A 25,864-nucleotide genomic window follows, 5' to 3' on the forward strand; every position below is an offset into this window, starting at 1 on the left:
AAAAAATCTAACATTAAAACATGTTTTTAGTGTCACATTTAATACAGATAATATGAAAATGTTACATTCAATATGCAAAATAATAATATAAAAATGTCACATTCACTACAAAAGAAATTATAAAAATGTCACATTCACTATATCTGTTTTAAGTAAGTAGCATAACAAGAACTAACGAGTGCATTCTTCTTCCTCAGGCGGTAAGTGGCACACATTACAAACACCACATGTTCGTTTACATCTTCTAGTAAACCTTACATTTCTGGACCCACAAAGATGGCTATACCTTCTACATGTTGTGGTCGGAAGCTCGTCTTGACATTTCTGAACTAAATATTATTCAGTTTGTTTATTTAAGAAAACTGACGCGGGTTTTAAATAATATTCAAACTTTAAAAGTATTTTTAAAATGTCATATGTAAAAAAGACAGGACACCTGGCATAAAGTTGTTACTATAAGATTTAAAAATGTTATAAACGAACATGCAATGCATCCAGGCAAATTTAGTTTTAATCTCTGATATATTAACATTAACATATACACTTAATAAGTTTTTTTAGTAAAATGATTTTCAATAATAAAAAGTTTCAGGAATATTTATTGTAAATGCTTTAGTAAAGCTTTAGTAGTCTCACCTGATACACATTCAGGGACTCCGTTTTCTTCTTCGCTACACGACACACAAAAGTAGCTCTGCACATTAAATGAGTTATCCGGATTCCAAACGTCGTCCTTTGGTGGCAATAAAAGGCAAGTAGGCCACACCCTCGAATACTGTCTCTACAGCCTAAAATTATTAGAACAAATTTTTAAACGTTATATGAATTCTAGATATATTTCAATATTTATTAAAAAAATACAATTTGAAAATATTTACCTAAATAAAAGTGTCACATTTTTTATATATACATTTATTTAATTTTAAAAACCCATCTGGGTTACAAGGTATTCTGGCAGATTTGCAGGAACTGCAACCTTCACAACTTTGTTGACAATACAAGAAATCTGAAAGCTTGGAACATTCCCTAACCGAACAAGGACCTATCCCGATTAAATCTCTACAATTAGAGCCTAAAAATTGTATTCATTAAAATATCTAAAACTTTATTCAATATTTTCGTGCAATTAAAATATATACATTTGTAATAATTAATTAAAACAAATAGCGTTGATGTTACTTACTGCAAGGAGGCTGTGCGGATGATTCTCTTATAGTGGCTAACACTACCACAACAACCAAAAACTTCACCATTTTGCAATGCTAAATTATAAGAATGTAATATAATTTAACCTGTAAAAAGTTAATATACACTAAAAAGTATTTAACTATAAATCGCAATGTGTTGCTAAAAACGCAGCTAAGTTAATAACGATAAAATAATAAACTTTTTCTGAAATTTGGTGCGAGTGTTTTCAAATTTAAAATAGACGGGAAAAATTTTTATACAACATGAAGTCGTTATTAAAGGTTTTACACGGCCAATTTCACGCAAAACGAATTTAAAAACTCACTTTTAAAGAAATTGTAAAACTTTAATCCCCTATCAAATGTCCAATTACCTTGGATTGCTTCTGAAGTGATGTCATAGTATCAACACCATTGGACTTTATAGTGAAAATATTATCCCGATACCGATCTTAAACATCGGTAAAGGTTGCATTCTACGACTTAGTAAAGTTGATCACCAACTCTAAATTGACATTAAAAAGTTAAAAAATTTTAGAAATTCTAAGAAATTCCAAAAATTGGCAAAAATATTTACTGTAAGGATCCAAATTTATTTAACACGGCAGCGAATACAAAGTTTTGAATTTGTAACAAATACCGTTAAGCACAAAAGTAAACCACATCGACAATAATTTTTTATAAATTAAAAATTTCAACCTCTAATATATTATTTTTTAAAATATACATTTTAAGTATCAACTCATATTTGAATAATTAATTTTATAACTAAAAATTATGACTTTAAAACTAAAAATAAGCTTACCAAAATTTTATTTCTTTAAATATAATTATAAATAAAATGTTTTAATCTCGAATATATACGCTACATTTTTTTAAATAAAAATTAACGAGTAATCTTTTTCAAATCACATAAAAAGTGGGCCTTTTTGACATTTGATAATATAATTAGTTATTTAAAATAATGCCACTTTAAATGTTGAAATTAAGTGATTATGATATACAAACAATATTAAAAAAAAATTAAAAAAACTTCTGAAGGTGATATGAAGGTAACACAAAAATACAAAAACCTTTTGATATAACATATAATTTTCTGTGAAGTAAAAACACAATAAATCGAATAAGTGCAAAACAATATATTTCTGATTAACAAAGTGCTAAAACAACAGTGCATTTTTGTGAACTAAAAATCAGCAAACCGATGAATAAACACCGTTGTTACTTAAAGTTTCCGTAGAGATCGAACGATTGAATATATTGAGAAATCACATTGTAGCAAAACTCGTAATTTGTTTCACTGCCAACCATGTTTTCTCTCGCGTCTCTCAGGTCCTTGATTGTTCGGAATACATCGACCTTGTTCTCGTTTTTGAGCCGGTCCAAAAGATTCGAAATCCCGCACATTGTGCCACATTTATCTGACCCGTCGCTGCAAACATTAAAACTAAGTTGTTAAAACTAAACATGTATAGTTTAAAATACCTAGTATTTGTAAAAATATAAAGTAGTACCCGCAATGAAACAAGGCAATGTGTTTTTTTCCTTTTGCTCGAACAGCTTTCGGCACAAATGTTTCCACTTTAGACAAAATTTCCAGAGCAGTTGAACAGTCAGGTGGCCCAGTTCCCTTTTTCCATTTTGTGTAGGAAATCTGTTGAACTGTATGTGTGTCCTTAATACAATAAAAAATGTAGTAATTATTATTTTGGATTTACAAAACTTACGTATATTGTGATTTAAAATTAAAACAAAATTTACTGGTACACCCTCAAGAGAAATTTCCAAAGTTCGTTCAATGTATTCTGGGTTGTTGGTAGTCGAAACAGTGTGGACTGTGACGTCATTAAATTTAATAGATTCCGAATCTTTAGCCCAATATTTGACACAAGACGAATCAGACTATATAGTTAAATGTAACAATTATTTAAAAAACAAATACTAACTATTTTCTACATAAATTTTATAAATACCTCAGCCAACATAACAATGCAACTTATTTGATTGTCCATAATACATCTTAGAAACAATTCAATTCTATTCGGAAGAGGATCTTCAGCAACAATGTAGTAATATCCGTTAGCATATGCCTATAAAAAGTTAAAAATTTGAATAACTTTAAAATTTAAGGCAAATAAAAAACAAGAAACGTACGTTTAAATATCTGTTAAACGTTTATGAAATTTAAAGTTGATTTTATAATTATTTACCCTAATTGTCGATGCATTGATAAAAATTGGTGCTCCGGTTTTGTCAAACATATTGACAAATGGCAGGTTATGATCATCTATAAATGGCGTAGCGGATGTCAGAGTTAGTAGTTAATAAAAAAAATAAAAATAATTTTTATTAAAAAAATGTTAGTAATTAACTCTTGGTAAAATTATTTGTTCTGTATATTCATATATTTTGCTGTAGCACCTACATGGTTTAACTGTCGACTTTTTGTAGATTTTAAGGTTTGTTTCCAGGTTGGCACGCTCAGCAATCATTAAAGGAGGTGAAATTAAACTTAAATTTTGAAATTCTTTTTGCATTTCAGTTTTACTTTCGCCATCATTAATTCTAAAAAAAATTGATAAATTCCAACCCAAAAACTTTTTATTCATTTGGAGATTTAATTTTTGAATAAAAGACTTTAAATTACGTTAATTTATCTAACTTACTTATTAAGGTCCATTATTCTACTTGCAAATTCTGAAACATTAATTTCGGTATTTCCAAACTTAGCTATTTCGGCCATCATTTTATGTAACATCATGTATTGAGCCTGCATAAAAGCGTAATTTTTTTTTCATGTAGAAAACAATAAACAGTCTTGTGTGGTACGTACCACTGATTGCACCATGTCGGTTCTGTTTAGTCTCATATTATGAACACATTTAAACACATTAACGCTATTTGTTTTTTCCATATCTTCTTGTAACAAATCAAGCCCGATAAACGTTCCAGTTCTTCCTACTCCAGCACTAACAATCACATATTTTTTATAAAAGAATTTTATTCTAGGTTTTAAAAAATTAAAATTTATTAAAACAAACAACAAACCTGCAGTGAACAACTATAGGTCCATTAACAGACATTTGTACAACAGCTCGGTGTAATCTTATCAGAGTAGATGTTGTGTCTGGTATACCGTGATCTGGCCAGGTCAAATATTGAAATTGTACAACAGTCATTGATTTCTATACCGACATATATTTTTTTGCAATAGTATGTTAAATAACTTAAAAATCAGAAAACTGTTGTTATATGTGCAAAACAACCTGCTTACATATCATGCCTTCAGGTAAAAATTATGTAATTCTAAACGACAAAAAACTATTTCTTAAAATTTACTTTTTAACGAGAACAAGTAAATAAAAACAAAAAACTCACATTTTTGTAAAAAAAGGTTGTATATATAAGATTTAAATAATTTTTTTGCAAATCTTACTTTAGATTCCTTTAGTGAAACTTCAAATGTTCTCTTTGTATATTCTCCAACATTGATTTCAACAATAGACTTGATTATTATTAAACCATAAGTTACTTCCTCCCCAAGATTAGGCCAATACTGGGCACATTTATCCTAAAAATAATAGGCCTTTTTTAATTTAAATTTAATACTTTGTACATTAATGTGGATGAATTTAAAAGAAAAGTTTGAAGTCAAACTTAATATATCCCTTTTAAATTGTTTTTTAATATAAAACTAACCTTTTCATTTTCTCTAACCAACGCTAGCATCACTATAACGGTACAGTTATTTTCCATTATCATTCTCCAAAAATCGTTCACAGTATTGTCTTTAGGTCCTTGAGCTGCTATAAATTTCTTTGCCTTATTGACGCCCTTTAAAAAAAAGAAACGGTTTGAGATTTGTACTAAAAAAAGTTGTACTAATACTAAAAAGAGTCTAAACAATATGGAATATTATAATGATATTAAAACAATTTTACTTACATCAATGTACGATGCATTAATGTAGTCTGAATGAGAATCCCCTTTAATCTTTTTCAACACAACTCGAGAAATATCACCTTTTTATAAACCATACGTTAATAAGTAAATGTCTTTATTTAGTTAAAAAAACATGAAGTAGAAAATATGTCTTAACCAGTTATTATTAAATGTATTATGTTAACCGTTTTCATATTTTAAATTTAAAATAAGATCTTACTTGGATTTATATTTTTATAACGATTTTTTGCTATATTTTCCTCCGTTCTTGCAACCACGCTTGTTACTTTAGAGCTAGAGAGCATCTTAGGCAAATCAGTCTAAAAACAAAAATTAAAACAATAAACTAAACAAATTTAGGTATATTTAGACCACCTCCTACTTAAAATCCTATTTTTTTTTGTTTTTGTATGTATAAAAATAATTGTTTAAATACTGGAGGTGGTGTTTTGTTGCTTGAGTCAACATGTTATTTAAAAAAAAAAATAATAAATAATGAAACGAATCCGCCATTTTCTTGTGTTATCTGGTCCTAGTCACGTGTTTACACCTCAAGTCACGTGTTTACAACAAATTTTATCACGTGTTCGGAAACACGTTATTTATGAGTTTACCTATATTTGATTGTATGGTATCGGGGTATTCGTGATACGAGCTAGTGGACGGTTGCACCTAACTTTTCGCAAAAAATAAACTATAAAATTTACAACAGATTATTATATCAAAGATATCAGGCAATTTTCGTTACAATAAACAGCAAACCAAATTTATGACGATGCGTTACGCTTTATCAAAAGTATTTATCTATTAGCACATCTTGTAAAATTTTATAAGTTACCTTAAACTCCTTTACAAATTCCTTGTCTTCTTGTTCACGTTTAAAGTTATAAACTGTGATTAAATCACTAGCCTGTATTACATAAGATTGGAATTGATCAACACGATCAACGTTTTCGTAGATATCAGCATTTACAAGCTCCTGGCTTTCTATAGAAAAACACAAATTTATTTGATAAACAAAAATCGTGTTTTAATATACACTAGTACCTCTGTGGGCAATAATACCGGTCATAGAAATTGGTCCTCCGTAGATATTGCTGTTTGGTGTTGCTGATTTTTGCTTTGTAAAATAGTCTAGTATTTTATTTCTAAAACAGATACACATTATTATAAAAATTACCTAAAAACCTATAAACAAACATTATGAAAAATTACCTTTTAAAAAAGATAATTCCTACTACAACAAATATCAACAGAACAGCAACCACAATTCCAATAATTAAGCCCAAGTTGTTGCTTACTATGTACAAAAAAATTTAATTAAGAGGTGTAATAAATTTAAAACAATTGGGTGCACTAAAGTATTTTGTTGTTAATTTAAATGTATTAATAAAATAATTACCACCTGGTATAAGAACAATAAATGGTTCGGATATGGGGCTACTTCTATAGTCAATAGTTCCATCCCCAACAGCTGTCCCAGTAATGACGTAGTATTGATATGTAGAGCCTTGGGTCAAAGGTCGATTCTGTCCTTTTATTACCAAGTTGGACTGACGTCGCTTACGTTTTGCCTCGGTATTACAAGTCGTGGTTTTACCACTGACGTCACAGCATGTCGCGGTGTTATTACCCAAAACTATTTTAATAGTTCCAGAAAATCTACAAAGCGATTAAATATGTTATTTTTTTAATATTTTAGTGTAAGTTTCCATAACTCTTTTAGAAATAAGTTTATTTAAAAAGGAGTACATTAAATTAAACAAAATAATAATTTTTTTACCCAGGTATAGCCAAAGCAATATAACTATCATCCGAAATATCGTTTGGACTGTTGTCAGTCGTCATATTTTCGTTACCTTGTCCTTGTTTAACTATTACAAAGTAACAGCTAAAATACAAATAACAGATGTTATCAATTTATTTTTATTAAAACAAAGTAAATAAAATTAATTTATCAAGTTGTCAACTTGCCTTATTGCACCATTTCTTTCGTTAGAACTTTCCAACGTTAAGGTTATTAGGTTGGTACTTATCGAAGACTGGGTAGGCCCTTTTACAGAGGTTGGAGCTAGAAATTAAAAAAAAAACTAATTTTATATTTACCAAATAACAATACAGCATTGGTAAAACTTTTTTTTTAAATTAATTGTTTTACGATTAATATAGTAAACAACTTGATTGCACACCTTTTGATAACGTAAAACAGATTCCTGTCAAGTTTTCAGAAAAATTTATTGGAACTCTATTTTCACACGGACTAATAGCCACTGATCCAACTTGAAATGTATAATTAGTATTTGGTTTGGTTATTGTGATTGTATTACTAGTTTGATTTAACGGCAAAACTGTTGTAGCTTGACTAGTTGAAAATGTTACTTGATTTCGTTTGATGTTTACTTCCTCATAGAAGCTTACCTTAAACAATACATATCATATAACTTGTACCTTAAGATCATTGTAAAATACTATTAAAATTAGAAACGTTTTAATAATTTAAAGTTTTGATTTTACAGCTTGTTTATTGTTTTAAATAGTTTATTGACCAAACATAAGTTTATACTTGATATGATCCTGTAAAATTGTAAAATTCTGGTTTTGTCCAGGATAGAGTACAAGTTTGTAGAGCTGCGTTGTAAGTCAGATTAGTATTTTGTGGTGGACCTAGTTTCAAATTAGACGTAGTTGCTTCTGTATAAATTTGCGAAATAGAATCTTGACAACCTTCAAATTGCGGAATTACCTGTATATGTTATATTTAGTTTAACGTAAATCCTTGGTACAACAATAAGGTACAAACCTGTATTTGATAAATACTATCTGGCTGTAAATTAGAAGCAAAATAATCTGAAACTCCGACATTTGTTAAGATTGGCACATTTGGTGTGCTAAAATCAACAAAGTTATTAAAGTAAAGCGAATATGCAACGTTTCGATGATATAAACAGCTACAATTAGCGCAGTAAACAATTTTATAAACAACGAATTAACAAAAGTTATTACGTTATTAAAATTACCAACAAAATTTTAACAATACATATTTGATGTTTAGATTGTTATTCAACTATAAAAAAATACTTTAATTCAACTTTAAAGTCAACTATAAAAAAATACTTTTTTTAATAATTAATATTTAAATATTTAAAATAAAATTATTAAACTACACAATAAAAATATTGATTACATTCAGATTGTTTTTAATTTTTTATAACTGAGCTTTTACCCAGATAAATCTTGATAAATAAGTTTATGTTGAAACGACGAAGCTCCTTGTAATACTGTCCAAGAGATATTTAGTTTTGTTCCATCACAAACCTCACTATTAACACTTATCTCTGGTTGAATCACATTTTCCACTAACAAATGTTGTGTTTTTTATTTATTATTTGTAATAGACAACAAGCTATATCCAACATTAATGCAGATAAAATTTAATAACAAAAATTGTATTACCTTCACAAATAGCAGAGGCATTATGTGCGTATCCAACAAATTGTTTACTATAAAAACGAAGGCAACCATCAGGGTGGGGTTGAATCCCAGGATATTTCCAATTTGTAAAATAATTAACTGTTTGTGAAGAAACCCAATATGGTCCAACTCCTAAATTATACCTTAACATAATACCTTATTATTTTAAGATTTAATTTATTTAATTTACCTAAAAATGAAGTTGAAGTTTGACTTGGAAAAACTGCTAAACTTCCACCTTGTTGTTTGCAGTAATTAAAAGCCTGTTTACAGTTTACTTCCTTGCCGCCAAAAATCAAATTATTTTTGTCTGCAAGTATTTAAATAATTTTAACGTTTTTTTACGTTTATCCTTTAATATAAAAACGACTTGTTCCAAACATAAAACAACGTAGATTCCCCGACCCAGTTTTGAACTAACTGTGACAGTTTTAAATTTTATTGATACAATTGCCCTATAATTAATAAGCCAATTAGTTTATGACTTTATAACAGCTTTACCGTTTATAAGAAATCTATACCGTTTATAACAACTAATTCAAGAGCGTTTTATTATGAAAGCAGCTGTTTCGAAATAGACCTTAGAAGTTGGGGTCAAAAAATGTAATTTAGCCTAACGTTCTCTTTAATACGCTTACCTTTATCAACAACAAATTGATCACTTTGTTTAAATGTAGAAGTTAAAATATTCAAAGCAAAACATTTAAATCTCATCAACGCAACTTTTTTACAAGAGGTTCCAAACACAAGTAATGTACTTTTCACTCGAAATAGGTTAGAAATAGTTGAGTTATTTATCTAACGAAATTTATAAAAAAGAATAATTATGCGCATGTTGCTTCTAAAAACAATATTAACATTACCTTAAATTGACTGGTGGTTGGAATAGTTGTATTATCTACAAATCTCCATTCAATATTAGGTAACGGATTTCCATCAAAGGCACAAGTAAATTGAACGTTGTTGTTAGATGGCAACACTAAGTAATTAAGTGGAACAACAACTTCCGGTATTCCTAAATGCATGAATAAAGCATTATGAACATTGATATAGCATTATAAAACTAACTATATAAAGTAAACAATTTATTTGATTAATTTTCATTAGATTTTTCTAATTTGTTTGGTATTAAAAAAGATTTAAAACCTGTTACAACAACTGTAATATTTTTAGTGACTTGATGTTGTATCATAGTCGACCCAATGATGTTTGATGCAAAACAAACATATTCAGCTGAATCTATAAACTTGGCCTAAAAATAAATTTAATTTAAATTTTAACTTTTAACTAATTACTCTAAGAATCATTTTTTTTCTATTTTACTCACATTTATAATCGTTAAAGTTGTGTTTCGTATTGTGGATGTAGAAGAAAAAGATTGATAAATATCATTTGTGTTTCTTGTTATATTAACCCCATCCTTTTTCCAAGTAACACTTGGTAGTGGGTTACCAGAGGAAGAGCAAACAATTGTAGTTGGTTTAGATTGTGGCCTTGTTATTTCAACGTTGGTTTGAGATATCTCTATCGTTACTGGAACTGTAAAAAAATAGAATATAGTACTTAAATTCATTAATTTTAGTGTTGTAGTTAGTTAGCGTTTAAAAATATTTTTAATTACATAACTGCTTATGCTTATACTTGTGGTTTTATTTATTATTTGGACTTTTTATTGCTCTTGTAAATTAAATAGCCTGTGATTTTAGAACGTCTTGTCATATATTGCAGTAAAATAAAAAAATTTATACTTCATTCAAAGACTACAGCCGATTATAGGAAATGACGATATAATTTTTAATATGAGCTTAAATTAATAATATTTGCGCCTCTATGTAAAATAATAATATAAGTTATTTCATGTACCGTAATAAAGATAAGAACTTTTATTTATAACAGCTTAGAATTTTTTAATATAAAGCAGAATAAGTTTTCCTAATTTTCATACACCAAACTGTGCTGTACTTACCATGTACTACAACATCCAAAGTGTAGTTTACTTTTACAACATCTTCACTAGTTGGTGTAAATTCACATCTTAGCAAATATGTACCAGCATTACCAGATTGAATATTCGTTATAACATGAGTTACATTCGAAGATCTAACAACAGAATTTAACATTTATTGCTTATATCTATTTGTTATTAAATTATACCTTACTAAAATAGAACAGCTGTTTACCAACCTTTGTTGAGAAGTTATAACATCGGATGTGAAAATAATATTTTCGCCAAAGTTTAAGTAACAACGAACACTTTTTTCAGTAAGTACAGAAACATTAAACCATATTGTCAAATCTCCACCTTGTATAACAGTTTGTAAAGCTGAGTAAGTCACTTTAAACTGTTCTAAACATATTTATAACTGTATTAAAGCTGTTTTAGAGAAAAATCATTACGTCAGAAAAAATAACTACTTATTTTATTTGCCAGTATGTAAATATTGATATTAGGAGTTAGTGCACGGTTAATAGAAAATAATCACCTGCTACGACGCAAACTTTAATTTAAATAAATAAAACCTTTTATGTGCGTTCCATATTACACATTTAATGTATAATTTGTAATAATTCACGTTAAAGGCAGTAATCGATATTTTTGCGTTTGAGTTAAATCAAAATGTTTGTATGTTGTTTTAAACGTTTATTTTTATTTTTGCTTTGTTCCATTTTTGCAATAAAATTTGCAATCTTTTATTTTTGACATTTTTATATATTATGTTTCACTGATAAATTTTTTTTCTAAGCAATAATAATATTTTATGTTTGTGGATATGGTTAGTTGTTTACTATATATGTGGAATGGTATGTTAGGAGCGCATTACACAAATAATTAAGTTTAAGAAAGGATATGTTATTGTTTATACATGGGCTGAAAGTTAAGCATGTCAAGAGTTCTAAATTTTAAAGCTTTTAGAAAATTCTTTGGGTCACATCCGAATATTTATAAAGTTTAAGCAAAAAAAAAAATTTTTAGCAGTTTGATAAGTTTAACGACATATTTAAAATTATGTTCTATCTTGACACAATATTTATGTAAACGTGACTTTAAACTATGGTCACATGATTTTTCGTGAAAGCTATAGATTATGCGTACAAAGTTTAAAGAATTGCTTTAATGGAGCAGAAACTTAAAACTATACAAAAGTTTATATATGTTTTATGCCCAAGTACTGTATACTTTTATTCGCGTTTATTTATTAGTAATCGGCTTTTGTTATCACGTGTTTTGGCGATATTAAGAAATGTCTTGAAGAAAAAAATGTCTTTGCGGTTAGCACCTTTATTAAATTATAGTAAGCCGTATTTATTTTAAACAATTTAATTTAAATACCTTAAACGAAACCTAGTTAATAAATTAGTGTAAACAATTTTAAATTTTCTTTTATATGCATGAGGCGTTTTTCCTCTCTGTCGTGATATTAAAAAAGAAACGGTGCGAGATTTTAAAGAGGAAAATGACATTCTCTTTAGCGCACTCATTTCCCTCGTTCTCTTTAAGATAATAGAAAAAAATCGTAGCGGCAAACTAAAATATAGTTTTGCTTATTACGGCTTACCTTTAAAAAACATTAAAAAAATAATAAGCCGATTCCACATAGGAACATATATTCCAGCTATAGGCAAAAACTCGAGTCGCAATTTATTGTAGTTATTTCGTGATATAGATGTTTTATAATGTAACACTAATCACGCAACTACACACTTAATTATTGTTGCAAAGTAGTTTTACAGATATAATAAATTAGCAGTATAAACACATTTAATTTTGTTTTACTTATTTTGCAAACCTGTTTGACATTGATTTCCAGTATATCGCGGTCTACATTTACAAGTGTAACTGTTAAGACCATCAACACAGCTTCCACCGTTTTGACATGAATTTGGAGCACAATCATTAATGTCTGTAAAATAAAAAAGCAATTAGGTAGCAAAACAATAGATAAAATAATTTTAGAATTAAATATTTTATGGATTTGATTTAAAACTAAAAACCAAAAATATTTTAAATAAACATGCAAGAAATTTTTAGTAATTTACCTATATGACATGTTGGTCCAGTATAACCAGAATTACCACAATTACAACTAAACTTGTTAACTTCGTTAAAACATGTTTGCCCATTACAGGGTGATGATGCACATTCGTTTATATCTAAGGATTTTATTATTTATTATAAGATAATTAATATAACATTTAAAAAAATTGTTTTTCCTACATATTAAAAAAATAAAAAATTTACGAAGAAAATATCATTAGCCGCTTTATATTACCATTGGTACTAGAGAATAATTATGTTCTACCTTTTTTATAATTAAGCATTTAAATTATATTCCATATTAAAACAAAATTAAACAACAAATTTAAGAGCTGAAATTGTTTAAAAATTTTCTAATTTAAGTATTTTTCCACAAACTTTACAATTAAATGTAAATATATTAAGACCATTATAAAACATTTTAAGAAAATTAAAATTGACGAAAAAGTATTTGACTTATAAAAGCAATACTTGTTTTACAGTTTCCAAATTTAGGTTACATTTTTTTAAATCTCATTAATGTTCAAGTTTCATTAAAATATATTTTACAACATTGTCGTTAAAGAGTTATCGCGACAATGTTGTAAAGTATATTTTAATAATACTTGATGTTCCCATTTTATAACACTGTATAGTTGGTACATTTTTTAACAGAATTACCCCCCAAAAAACGCCTAGAATAAACTTACCTGTTTGACAGTGGTCCCCATTGTATCCTGGTTTACAATCACAAGTATAAGTATTCAGATCATCAATACACGTGCCACCGTTATTACATGGGCTTGAATTGCATTCGTTTATATCTGTTAAACATGTTTATAACTAACAAGAAATGTAAAGCACTATAGAAAAAATAGTAATTTTTACATTGAACAGACGATAAGTAATGATATTTATTGCAATATGTTAAACCTGTTTGACATTGATTTCCAGTGTAACCAGGTTTACAATTGCAAGTATATCGATTAACACCATCAATACAAGTTCCACCGTTGTAACATGGATTTGAAGCACATTCTTTTATATCTATATAAAGGAAGTGTTTTTTAAAAAAAGCAACTAATTTTTTTGATATATAATATTAAATTAACGATATGCATTTAGTATTAAACCAATAACACATTTTCAAAAGTGGACACTAAACCGTTAATGCGTTAACCGTTAATTAACGAAGTTAAATTTTTTCGATAAAATTTACTTCCATGTGCGCATGGGTTAGAGTTAAATTTTTCGATAAAATTTAACTTTTAAGTTAACTTTAAAATTTGTTAACAGACCTGTTAACTTTTGTTAAATTGTGCTTCCGTTTTAAATTAAGTCCGTTAATTTAATATTTTTACAAGTTTGCCATTGTAATATAAAAGTTTGTATGTTTTATTTTGCGGTTTATCGGGTTTAATCGTTTCAATTTTAAACGATGTATGCCACTACCATCTTGCCGCTATTATTTGGGCATTCTTTCAGATTTGAAAACGTCTTTTAAACTTACGTTCGTGTAGTTAAAATATCAATTACGATAAAAACTAATTTTTTTAAAACAATAGGTCGTTTCTTTGTTTGTTTTAATTAAATTTTAACGTTAACGGTTATCCATAACTACCGTTACATTTAGTTTAATTTAACTTATCAACGTTAACGAAGTTAATGTATACTATGTAATGAATGTAACGAATTATCACTTTTTTTTGATTAACTGTGCCCACCTATGCATATTTTAATAAAATCCATTGAGATTTTACCAGACCTTGAGAGCATGTCATTCCAGTAAAACCAGATGTTCCTGTGTTATGTTGCACGGTACATACAAAAAACAAACTACTTTTTTTGTCAAAATACCCACATCTTTTATTATTTTTCACCATCTTTATTATTTTTCTCAAACTCTACCCCATAACGCTTTTACATTATTTATATTAACTAGCAATTACGTCATCACTGCCTAGTGACGTCATATCGATACGCTCAGCTGATTGGGTTTGTTTTTGCAACCCAACATCAGTATTATCAAATTGTTTATATTTATAAGTTTTGCATGGGTCAAATGCTAATCGTTTGTACAAAAAAGCGCTTTATCAGTGTATGACGTCACGCTTACGAAATTTATTTATATTTTTTTAAACTTTGGTATGATTGCTTGTAAAAATTTGTTGTAGGGTTCAAAGTGTTACAATGGGTATTCGACCCGTCCAAAACTCTGTTTAAATGGGCAAAGGTTTGTCTCATTTGTCTCAATGTACAGTTTCTTTTGTGTATTTAGTCCAAACAAGGATACTGCGTGGTAGACTTTACAGTACATCTTTATTTTTTAGCTGACGATTTTACGAGTACATTTTTAAAAAGTATAACTTTATTTTCCTCTCTGTGTACATTTTTAGATATGTTTTATCGTATAATCAATATTCTTAGACGTCTTGTGGATAGATTTTGACTTAAACGATCGTTATAACGTGATTTTCTCTCCTTAGGTTATCAATATTGAAATATTGTTGGTAAAATAATCATAACGGGATATATTTCTTGATTTGTATAATAGTTTATGTTTTTGTATACTTGTGTATGCGAAATGTCGTTTTTTTTACTTTTTTGTTTATTTCTCTTTTCTTATGTTGACCGAGTTCCTTTTTCGAGGTGTCAAGTCGGTACATTTGTGTTGCAAATATGTGCGCTAGCCGTGCAAGTATAATAAAATCACCAAAAAACACATAAAATGGTAGTATTGAAAGAAGAAATAAAAGTGGTATAACGCTTAATCTTGAATTAATAACCTTATAGAACAAATTATTTACTTTTTATTTACTCTTTAGGCAGTTTCCTGTTTTTCTCGTTCTGTCTTATGGCGTTTATGCAAGTGAACTTGCCTTAATATATTTTGCAAGCCTTAAAAAAATTTAGTGTTAAGGACCACTAGTTTATCTTGGTTTTTAATATATTGTTTACTTTTTGATTTAGTTGTTTTATCATTCCTGTTAATGTTAAAGTAATATAAAGAAAAAGTACATTTTATATTCAATCGTTCGTTAATATCTGTACAATATAACATAAATTTTAAAATTGAAGAAAAACTTCTTACATTTTATAAATTTTAAATTACAAAAGGTGAAAAAGTTTAGTTGTTTACTATTTATGTAAAATGGTATGTTTAGTTGTGCAGTTATCACGTTGTTTAGTTTAAAAACACATATTGAAATGTTTGCCTAACAATTTCGTTAATTTTATACTTTAAGTTATTCTATAAATTAGTTTTAGCTTTGTCTTAACAACAGCTTAAAAGGTAAATGAATTTCTCTTTATACTCTACACTTTATATAATAAGAATGCTACTTTAATTACTACTAAATGCTTTAATGAAGCTTATCTTATTAAAGCTTACTTTGGTCGCAATTTTTTCCTTGATAACCTGGCAAACAATTACATGTGTAATCATTAACTTCATCTAAACAAGTACCTTTGTTTTGACATGGATTTAATTGACATTCATCAATATCTAAAAATTATGAAATTATTAAACATTATAAAAAAATAAAAATGATAAAAAAAGAATATTTAAAAAATAGTGAAACCTTTCAAAATTCAGTTTTTACATTTAATTAATTACATTTTAAAGTAAAATTATAAATTGTATTTTTACTTGTTTCACATCGGTTTCCAGTATAACCAACAATACACAAACACTGATAAGAGTCGATAAGATTACTACAAGTTCCTCCGTTAAAACATGGATTTGAATTACATTCGTTAATATCTGTACAATATATCATAAACTTTAAAATTTTAAAGATGAAGAAAAACTTTTTATATAAGATTTGTTTATTTTTAAAATTATATTAAAAATTTTAAATTCATAACAAAATTTGTTTAGAATACTATATAGCCATTTAATTTAGAAAATAAATAATAAATAAAAGTATGTTTTCATACCATGTTTCGAAACACTTATCACATAATTACATACTTAGTATTGCCTATTGTTGCAAAAAAGTTTTACAGGTATAATAAAATAGAATCAGAAGCACATTTAATTTTTATTTTCTTAGTTTGCAAACCTGATTGACATTGTAATCCAATATATCCCCGTATACTTTTACAGGTCTTACAATCTTTTTACTGGTTTGTAAATTTCTAAACGCAATTACCCCAAAAAATGAAATACCGCCCAGAATATATTTACCTGTTTGACAGCGGTCCCCATTGTATTTTTGTTTACAATAACATATATAAGTATTAAGACCATCACTACATGTTCCACCATAAATTACATTTTTTTAAATGACATTTTAATTGTATTTTTGACCTGTTTGACATTGGTTCCCAGTATAACCAGCAACACACAAACATTTGTAGAAACCGATACGATCCTTACATGTTCCCCCATTATTACATGGATTTTGGTTACACTCATTTATATCTGTAAAAAATGTCAAAGAAAAAAAAATTTTAATTTATAATAAAAATACAAAACAAAATTACACCTTTTTTATTGCAAATTGTTTTATTTTTGTTTTTACAGATATAATAAATTAGCAGTATAAGCAAATTTTATTTTATTTTTCTTATTTTTTAAACCTGTTTGACATTGATCTCCAGTATATCCCGGTGTACATTTACATGAATTACTATTAAGACCATCAATACAAGTTCCACTGTTTTGACATGAATTTACAGGGCAATCATTAATGTCTGTAAAACAAAAAACATACAAAGTAACATAAACAATAAATAACATAATTTTAAAAACAAACCTTTTAAGGATTCGATTTAAAGTTAAGAACTAATATAAATATGCATGCAAGTGGTTTTTAGTAATTTACTTATATAACATGTTGTTCCAGTATAACCAGAATTTCCACAATCGCAACTAAACATGTTAATTCCATCATGACATGTTTGCCCATTACATGGTGATGATGCACATTCGTTTATATCTAAGAATTTTATTACATGTTAGAAAGATTTTATTACATGTTAGAATATATCAATTTTTAAAAAAATTTTACTTTTTAGAACTGTCCTATATATATTGTAATTAGGTCAAAATACCTAAACAAATATATTTTAATTTTTGTTTTAGGCAAAAAAAGTTTAACTTGCTTGTTTCACACATCGATCCAGTATATCCCGGTAAACAAGCACAAGAATAGCTATTTAGACCGTCAATACACATTTTATTGTCACCACATTGGACTTCAACACAATCATCTACGCCTAGAAATGTTTCAAATAAAGTTTTTCGATTTTGGCTATTTTCAAAAAAAAATACTTGTTTATTTTAAAAATTTTATACTAAATTAGTTATTTAATTTACAAACAGTAAAAAAATATTTGTTAATTATTTTTTGTATTGGTAATGTATATTTACTTTCTGAGCAAGTTGTTCCTGTATAACCTGCGCTACATGAACAAACAAAACCCCCAGTAGGAGCAGTTGAACAAACACCTGCGTTTTCACATGGATTTGACTGACAAGGCCCAGTGTCTGTTAGTGTGAATTATATTTATTTAAAAAGAGCATAAAATGCTTGTTAAGGCTTTTATATACTCATATGTTTTTAAATATTTAAAAAAATAATTTTTAATAATACTTACTAACAGCGTTGATTGTTAACACGCCTTTTTCGTACAAAATCACTATAACGAGTAGTATACGATAATTAAACCCCATTTATTCAAATATTCTTAGTAAATAAGCAAATAGTTTAAATTTATGTTATTATTAACCATATACACACGTTAGTGTAAGCCTGCGCTGTTATTTTTTTATTTTGGAATATTTAACATAAAAAACTATCATATTGTATTAGTTAAAATGTAAGCACGGGTAAAACAATTTAATTATTTTTAAAAACATGAAATATTCTTCATATATTTTTATTGGGAAATATCACCGCGTATTGCCAAATAACTGTATATGCTAAAATTATACTTTTTCCGTACTTTAATAAATCAAACTGAACAATAACGACAAACCCAAATGTTTATCAACGCAAGATACAATTAATTTGGTGGCAGAATAATTTATTAGTCAGTTAAGGTTTTCTTGGTGATGTTTAGTCAGTTAATGTAAAAAACCTTTACATATTTTTACAATGTGAAAATGTAATAATAATTACGTTTTAAATTAAAAGGGTTCATTTAATTAGTTCAAAAGTAAATAGTTTTAGGTTTTTAGTTTTTATTACTTAATTAATCGCTAATGCGCCAAATTTATTAACCCTAAATATGAGAGGTATCTTCAAACCCGTTTAAAAGTCGCAAACATAACAATTTTTTCACTTTTAACCATTAATCGCCAACTTATTATCTGCAATAAACTACTAACTAAAGATTTCATTAAAAAATTACTTAATTAAAAACAACATAAAAATGTAAAATCATATCAACTTTATAACCAAAAAAATAAAATAGCTGTGAGCAACGCAACACAATAAAAATTTTCAGTCCGAACTCCTTACCACATATAAGCATATCATAATAGACTGTAGGCTCTACAAAATGCAGCACTTCCGCGTGGCTATATCCTAGCGCTTTAGCGTTACAAGAATAACTGCACAACAGAACAAATAAACAATTTCCTTAATCAAACATGGTTTACATTTTTTTCTTGTATGACACACTCTGCCACAATTATAATACGAAATGACGCCATATGATATAAATTGTAATCAACAATGATAATAAAAGATTTTTATAAACGATTTTCCATACAAACAGTTTTATGAACAAATACTTTCAAGTCCATGTCAGAATAGTAAATCAATCTTATCAAATTATCAATTTTTTTGTTTTATCGCTACCCGTTTAAACATGTCCAATATCGTGATCAAAACAAAGAATCATTCATTAGATTATAAAGTGTAAACCAATTAAAACAAATAGACGCCTTTGCTTTAAACAAAGTTTTAATAAAAAACAACTTGTAAAATGTAATAACAGTTGTATGAAGCAAACGCGTGATGTCATCAAACTACTGCTGGCATAATTTAAAATTATTTTATTTTTATATATATATTGGTTTTAAGTTACATACTTTGCAAAGTACAATTTTGTTAAAGTATATTTTAAATGCGTTGTCATAGGACTATATCTTAAACTTTAACTATAAAAAATAAGCTAAACGTACTAATATACAAAACCTACGGTTCATTTACCAGCTTTTATTTTAACTATGTAAGTTATATGGTTTTTAAAATTATTTAAGCAATTAGTTTTAAGCAATTCATAAGAGCCTTATTAGCTGTTTTAACAGGTATTCTTTAAAAATTTTTTCAATTTTTATTATACTACGCAGCAATGTATTATACTACGCAGAAAACGTATATATCAATTTGCCATCTTCAAGTTAAAAGTTCTACAGTTATCTAACTTATTGTTTCCTTTTCTTGACTGAACTATAGCGAAGTAACGAGAAATGTTTCCGTCTTAGTCCAGCCAAAAAACATTACACTTAACATACCCGTTAATAAATAATATATATATTTTTAATCAATTTTTGCAACATGTGGGTTGCTACCATTAATTTATTAACTTGGTACAGCATATAATGTATTTATTTTTTAATTTTGGTTTTGTTTTGTTTGGTAACACATTGTTAATATTTATGATATATATATATATATATATATATATATAAATCTATATAAAAATCTTCTATATAACATGCATGATGAAAGTGCAAAAAAACAATGTCTGTAAACAATTGCACAAAAAATTGATCATGATTATAAGACCGAGGCAATATCGTCCTAAATAACGAAATGCAAAAAATGTGCAAAGTTTTTTTTTGTGAACTAAAATCAGCAAACCGGTGAATAAACAGAACACCATTGTTACTTGAAATTTCCGTAGAGATCGAACGATTGAATATACTGAGAAATTACTTTGTAGCAAAACTCGTAATTTGTTTCACTGCCAACCATGTTTTCCCTCGCGTCTCTCAGGTCCTTAATTGTTCGAAATACATCGACTTTGTTCTCGTTTTTGAGCCGGTCCAAAAGATTCGAAATCCCGCACATTGTGCCACATTTATCCGATCCGTCACTGACGATAAAATATAAGTTTTAATTTATTTATTTTGCTAGGTTTTCGTCCCGTAATGCAATTCCATAACAACGTTAAGATTTTATTTAACGTGAAAACCTACAAAAGTGGAATTATCGAAGTTTTATACGCAAGTCGCATTTAACAATAATACAATTATTTTTTAAATGAACTGTGGCCCTATTTAATTATAACATCTAAAGAAGCTTGATTTTATAAAAGCAAGAAATTACCTGCAATGATACAATGCAATGTGTTTCTTTCCCTTTACTGGAACAGCTTTTGGCAAAAACGCTTCGACTTTAGACAAAATTTCCAGGGCAGTTGAACAGTCGGGTGGCCTATTTTCCTTTTTCCATTTTGTGTACGAAATCTGTTGAACTGTGTATGTTTCCTAAATTGTGAAAAAAAATCATTTACCATGTTGTAAAAAAGTAACAAATGTAAAAAATATTGTAAAGGACTATTATAAACTTTTTAACGAAAGAAAAAATAAATCTTACCGGTACACCCTCAAGTGAAATTTCCAAGGTTCGTTCGATATATTCAGGGTTGTTGGTAGTCGAAACAGTGTGAACTGTGACGTCATTGAATTTAACAGTCTCCAAATCTTTTGCCCAATATTTAACACAAGATGAATCAGATTAAAAAAATGTACAAATGATTTAAAAGGCATTTACTAATTTTTTTCTTAATAAACTATAGAAATACCTCAGCTAACATAACAACACAGCTTATTCGGTTGTCGATTATACATCTCAAAAACAATTCAACTCTGTTCGGAAGAGGATCTTCAGCGACAATGTAGTAATATCCGTTAGCATATGCCTGTAGCATGACAATTTTTAACATAAAAGCTCGGTGGTATAATTTTAGAAATAAAACTATATTAGGATAAAATTCATTTTTTTATAAATTATAACCCTACTTAAAAAATAAATAACGACATATTCTTGCCTTAATTGTTGACGCATTAAGGTACATTGGTACTCCGAGGTCATCGCACATATCAACTGAAGGCACGTTGTGGTCATCTACATTTAAAATGTATAAGTTATATTTAAATGTCAGTCAGTGTTTAAATGTATTTAAATAAATGTAAGCAAAAATTTATGCCAATTTTTTTTTACACGCACATGGTATAATCGACGATTTTTTGTAAACTATCTTATTTGTTTCTTGATAAGCTCGTTTTGTTTCCGTAAATGATGGTGGTATACAAGACAGGTTTTTAAACTCAGTTTGAACGATGGTCTTATCGCTTTCTTGAGATACCCTATAAACATGAATGCTGCGTTAGTATCCTTATATATAAAAAATCTTTAAAAGTTAAACAATGTTTAAATTTTATATTTCGAAATACTTTTTTAACATTGCCAAATGGTCACTAAAGTTTTGTACACCAATCTCAGTATTTCCGAAAGTTGCTATTTCTGCCAGCATTTTATGCAACATTATGTATTGTCCCTACATAAAAATTGTAAAACTTGGATTGAATTGGAATAAAAACTTTTAGTGCACAAACAAAAAAATTGTTTGTTAAAGGGTTTGTCTAATATGTTAAATCCTTATGTTAAAATTTATAACACGTTTTAAACAGATCTGTTAAACAATTTATTTTGCATGGCGACTAGAAAATATTTTAAAAAGTGATTTAGTTAATGTTTAATTACCACTGATTGCACCATGTCGGTTCTGTTCAGCCTCATATCATGAACACATTTAAACACATTAACGCTATTTGTTTTTTCCAATTCTTCTTGTAATAAATCAAGTCCGATAAACGTTCCAGTTCTTCCTACTCCAGCACTAACAATCACATATTTTTAATAAAACAGTTTTATTTATGGTTTAAAAAATTTAAAATTTATCAAAACAAACAAAAAACCTGCAGTGAACAACTATAGGTCCAGATACAGACATTTGTACAACAGCTCGGTGTAATCTTATCAGAGTAGACGTTGTGTCTGGTATACCGTGATCTGGCCAGGACAAATATTGAAATTGTTCAACAGCCATGGTTTTCTAAAAGAACAATGTAATAAAAAATACATTACATAAAATAGGTTTAAACCTGATTCAATAGATATAACAAGAATAAAAAAATATCAACATAAATATAAAGATCACTTCATGTATATAATATACTTTTAAACTTAAAAATCGGTATCCCTCAAAATTTGAAATATTTAATTTAATTTTCGAAAAATCTTACTTTAAATTCCTTTAGTGAAACTTCAAATGTTCTCTTTGTATATTCTCCAACATTGACTTCAACAACTGACTTGATTATTATTAAACCATAAGTTACTTTCTCCCCGAGATCAGGCCAATATTTGGCACATTTATCCTTAAAGTAATAGGTCTTAATCAATCTATTATAACGATTTGTTCTATTATAATCTATTATAGCGAAGCACTATAGTGATAACCAACAAAGTCTAGAGCAAAAGTGCAGCAGTCTTGATTTTCAAGGTACATGCAACAATTAAAATTTGTACAATTTGTATTTATCTTCAACAATTGACAAAAGTTAAATTTTAAAAAATGACATATCGAGGCGAATTTTATTCATTAATATATTTTTTACCTTTTCATTTTCTCTAACTAGCGCTAGCATAACTATAACATTACAATTATTTTCCATTATCATTCTCCAAAAATCGTTTACGGTATTATCTTTAGGTCCTTGAGCTGCTATGAATTTCTTTGCCTTATTGGCGCCCTTTATTATAAATAAACTATAAGTATCTTGTACAAAGTAAAAAATATAGTAAAATGGGATTCACATAACTTACGTCGATGTACGATGCGTTAATGTAATCTGAATGAGGATCTCCCCCAATCTTTTGCAACACAACTCGAGAAATATCACCTTTTTATAAACCATTCAACAGAAAAATGATATTTTTTATTAAAAAAAAATCTTAAATTGTCTTTACGATTAGGTGTTTTAACGATTGTGTAAACATTACTTTAATATTTCGATTAAAAATAAGATCTTACTTGGACTTATATTTTTATATCGATTTTTTGCTATATTTTCCTTCGTTCTTGCAACCACGTTTGTTACTTTAGAGATAGAGAGCACCTCGGGCAAATCCGTCTAAAAACAACGTATAAAACAATAAACTTACATAACAAAAAAATTGTTCTAAATATATTTAAGCTACCTCCTTACTAATACGACTTGTTATTATATGTTTGCCTTGTTTAAAATATTGCTTTAAATAATCTTAGTGTGATAGTATTATATTGTCTTGTGTCAATAATTTACAGCATAAGGTACCAACAAGGTACAACAATCTACTCACTGAAATAGGCCCCGGCCAGTTTGTTTTGCTTCACAAAAAATATTTATTTATTAGCACAATTTGTACTTTAAAATTTTTTGAGAAACTATAAGTTACCTTGAATTCTTTTACAAATTCTTTATCTTCTTGTTCACGTTTAAAGTTATAAACTGTAATGAGATCACTAGCCTGTATCACATAAGGTTGGAATTGATCAACACAGGCAACGTTTTCATAGATATCAGCATTTACAAGCTCCTGGCTTTCTATGAAAAAATAAGAATATATTTAGTGAATTGTATGATTGTGTTTTTAAACTGATAGTTCACCTCTGTGATCAATAATACCACCCATAGAAATTGGTCCTCCGTATTCATGGGTATTTGGTGTTGCTGATTTTTGTTTCATAAAATAACCTTGTATTTTATTTCTAAAATAAATATACATCTTAAACAAAGAATTCAAAAATGGTTCTTGTAATTAAACATACATAAAATTAACATTAAAAAGTTTAATTAAAATTGATCGAATATTACTTATGCTAATTATTTTTAATCCCACCTTTGAAAAAATACAATTCCAAATATAATGAATATCAACACAGCAGCAATCACAACTCCGATTATTAAGCCCGTGTTGTTGCCTTCTGTTAAATATGATTAAATTTAAAATATTTAGGTGCACTAAAGTATTTTTTTTTAAACGAGATTGAAAAAAATTACCTTTTTCTAACGGTAAAATTATTGGTTCAGATATGGGGCTGCTTCTATAGTCAATAGTTCCATCACCAACAACTGTCGCAGTAATGACGTAGTATTGATATGTAGAACCTTGGGTCAAAGGTCGATTCTGTCCTCTTATTACCGGGTTGGACTGCCGTCGCTTACGTTTTGCTTCGTTATTACAGGACGTGGTTTCACCATTGACACCACAGCATGTATCTGTGTTATCTCCTAAAACTATTTCAATGGTTTCCGAAAATCTACAAAGTAAATAAATATGTCTCATTTCTTGTTAAAAAAATGTATAATCTTTTAAATTAAAATACATTTTATTTTATTACCCTGCTAGAGCCGGGGACGCGGAATTTGAGGGAATGGAAAATGAAGGAACGGAAATTGAAGGAACGGAAAATGAAGGAACCGGAAAATGAAGGAACGGAAAATGAAGGAACCGGAAAATGAAGGAACGGAAAATGAAGGAACCGGAAAATGAAGGAACGGAAAATGAAGGAACCGGAAAATGAAGGAACGGAAATTGAAGGAAAGTGAAAAAAGGAAAGGCGGAATTCTAAAAAAATAAAACGCGGAAATACCGTTGACTATTTATTTGTATTTAAATCGATATTATTTTAGAAATAAACGGGCATTTTATAGAAGAGGGTTAGGGTATGCTGGGGTAATAAAAATTAACTCATTATCGCTTATCAGTTCTCAAATAAATGACAGTAAACCTAAATAAACAGTCAACGGTATTTCCGCGTTTTATTTTTTTAGAATTCCGCTATTCCTTTTTTCACTTTCCTTCAATTTCCGTTCCTTCATTTTCCGGTTCCCTCATTTTCCGTTCCTTCATTTTCCGGTTCCTTCATTTTCCGGTTCCTTCATTTTCCGGTTCCTTCATTTTCCGTTCCTTCATTTTCCGGTTCCTTCATTTTCCGTTCCTTCATTTTCCGTTCCTTCAATTTCCATTCCCTCATTTTCAGTTGACCCCTAGAGCCAAGGCAATATAACTATCATCTGAGATATCGTTTGGATTGTCCTTAGTCTTATAACTTTCGTTTGTTTGCCCTTGTTTAACTATTACAAAATAACAGCTAAAAATTAAAAAAAATGTAGTCAATTTAGTTTTATTACAACTGTGATTAAAATAAACTGACAAATTTAACAACTTGTCAACTT

The 25,864-nt window shown here is 28.1% G+C and overlaps 2 protein-coding genes across 3 annotated transcripts; both read right to left on the minus strand.

Annotated features, from left to right (window-relative positions):
* Positions 1–1,898: 1,898 nt before the first annotated feature.
* On the minus strand, positions 1,899–18,344 carry LOC145744146 (uncharacterized). Of its 2 annotated transcripts, none has more exons than XM_082562261.1 (43): positions 18,220–18,344; positions 17,993–18,109; positions 17,725–17,838; positions 17,445–17,558; positions 17,200–17,313; positions 16,928–17,041; positions 16,265–16,378; positions 16,007–16,120; positions 13,549–13,662; positions 13,326–13,439; positions 12,639–12,752; positions 12,389–12,502; positions 10,785–10,947; positions 10,567–10,700; positions 9,928–10,139; positions 9,747–9,852; positions 9,464–9,615; positions 9,239–9,398; positions 8,791–8,910; positions 8,583–8,732; positions 8,353–8,485; positions 7,930–8,017; positions 7,693–7,872; positions 7,319–7,547; positions 7,104–7,200; positions 6,913–7,020; positions 6,535–6,791; positions 6,345–6,429; positions 6,177–6,277; positions 5,968–6,116; positions 5,350–5,449; positions 5,133–5,209; positions 4,887–5,021; positions 4,624–4,758; positions 4,236–4,372; positions 4,021–4,156; positions 3,854–3,957; positions 3,613–3,752; positions 3,398–3,474; positions 3,161–3,277; positions 2,949–3,089; positions 2,702–2,862; positions 1,899–2,619 (listed from the first exon to the last, which is right to left on the minus strand). In XM_082562261.1, exons 1-43 carry the CDS (start codon positions 18,293–18,295, stop codon positions 2,409–2,411), a joined length of 5,628 nt encoding a protein of 1,875 aa, XP_082418387.1. In that variant the 5' UTR covers positions 18,296–18,344; the 3' UTR covers positions 1,899–2,408. The 2 variants fall into 2 exon arrangements, with proteins under 2 accessions (XP_082418387.1, XP_082418386.1); XM_082562260.1 differs by having other exon boundaries at positions 1,899–2,634.
* A 2,115-nt stretch (positions 18,345–20,459) lies between these two features.
* Positions 20,460–24,971, minus strand: LOC145742286 (receptor-type tyrosine-protein phosphatase epsilon-like). Its single transcript, XM_082560070.1, has 17 exons — positions 24,686–24,971; positions 24,525–24,609; positions 24,293–24,393; positions 24,081–24,229; positions 23,677–23,776; positions 23,469–23,545; positions 23,261–23,395; positions 22,886–23,020; positions 22,559–22,695; positions 22,344–22,479; positions 22,034–22,137; positions 21,807–21,946; positions 21,628–21,704; positions 21,382–21,498; positions 21,174–21,280; positions 20,942–21,064; positions 20,460–20,670 (listed from the first exon to the last, which is right to left on the minus strand). The coding sequence occupies exons 1-17, from the start codon at positions 24,969–24,971 to the stop codon at positions 20,460–20,462; spliced, it is 2,220 nt and encodes a 739-aa protein (XP_082416196.1).
* Between the last annotated feature and the right edge of the window lie 893 nt (positions 24,972–25,864).

This window comes from Corella eumyota, chromosome 2, assembly GCF_963082875.1.
Source record: "Corella eumyota chromosome 2, kaCorEumy4.1, whole genome shotgun sequence".
NCBI classification, from domain to species: domain Eukaryota; kingdom Metazoa; phylum Chordata; class Ascidiacea; order Phlebobranchia; family Corellidae; genus Corella; species Corella eumyota.

Bases quoted from the DNA above. Each gene is read 5' to 3' on its own strand.
- LOC145744146 (XM_082562260.1), bottom strand. From the start codon at position 18,295: ATGGGGTTTAATTATCGTATACTACTCGTTATAGTGATTTTGTACGAA. The intron at 18,110-18,219 runs GTAAGTATTATT...TCACACTAACAG, and splicing joins GTTAACAATCAACGCTGTTA to ACACTGGGCCTTGTCAGTCA. The intron at 5,210-5,349 runs GTAAGATCTTAT...GTTTATAAAAAG, and splicing joins TTATAAAAATATAAATCCAA to GTGATATTTCTCGAGTTGTG.
- LOC145742286 (XM_082560070.1), bottom strand. From the start codon at position 24,971: ATGAGACATATTTATTTACTTTGTAGATTTTCGGAAACCATTGAAATA. The intron at 24,394-24,524 runs GTGGGATTAAAA...TATTTATTTTAG, and splicing joins GGAATTGTATTTTTTCAAAG to AAATAAAATACAAGGTTATT. The intron at 22,696-22,885 runs GTAAGATTTTTC...TTGTTCTTTTAG, and splicing joins TTTCACTAAAGGAATTTAAA to AAAACCATGGCTGTTGAACA.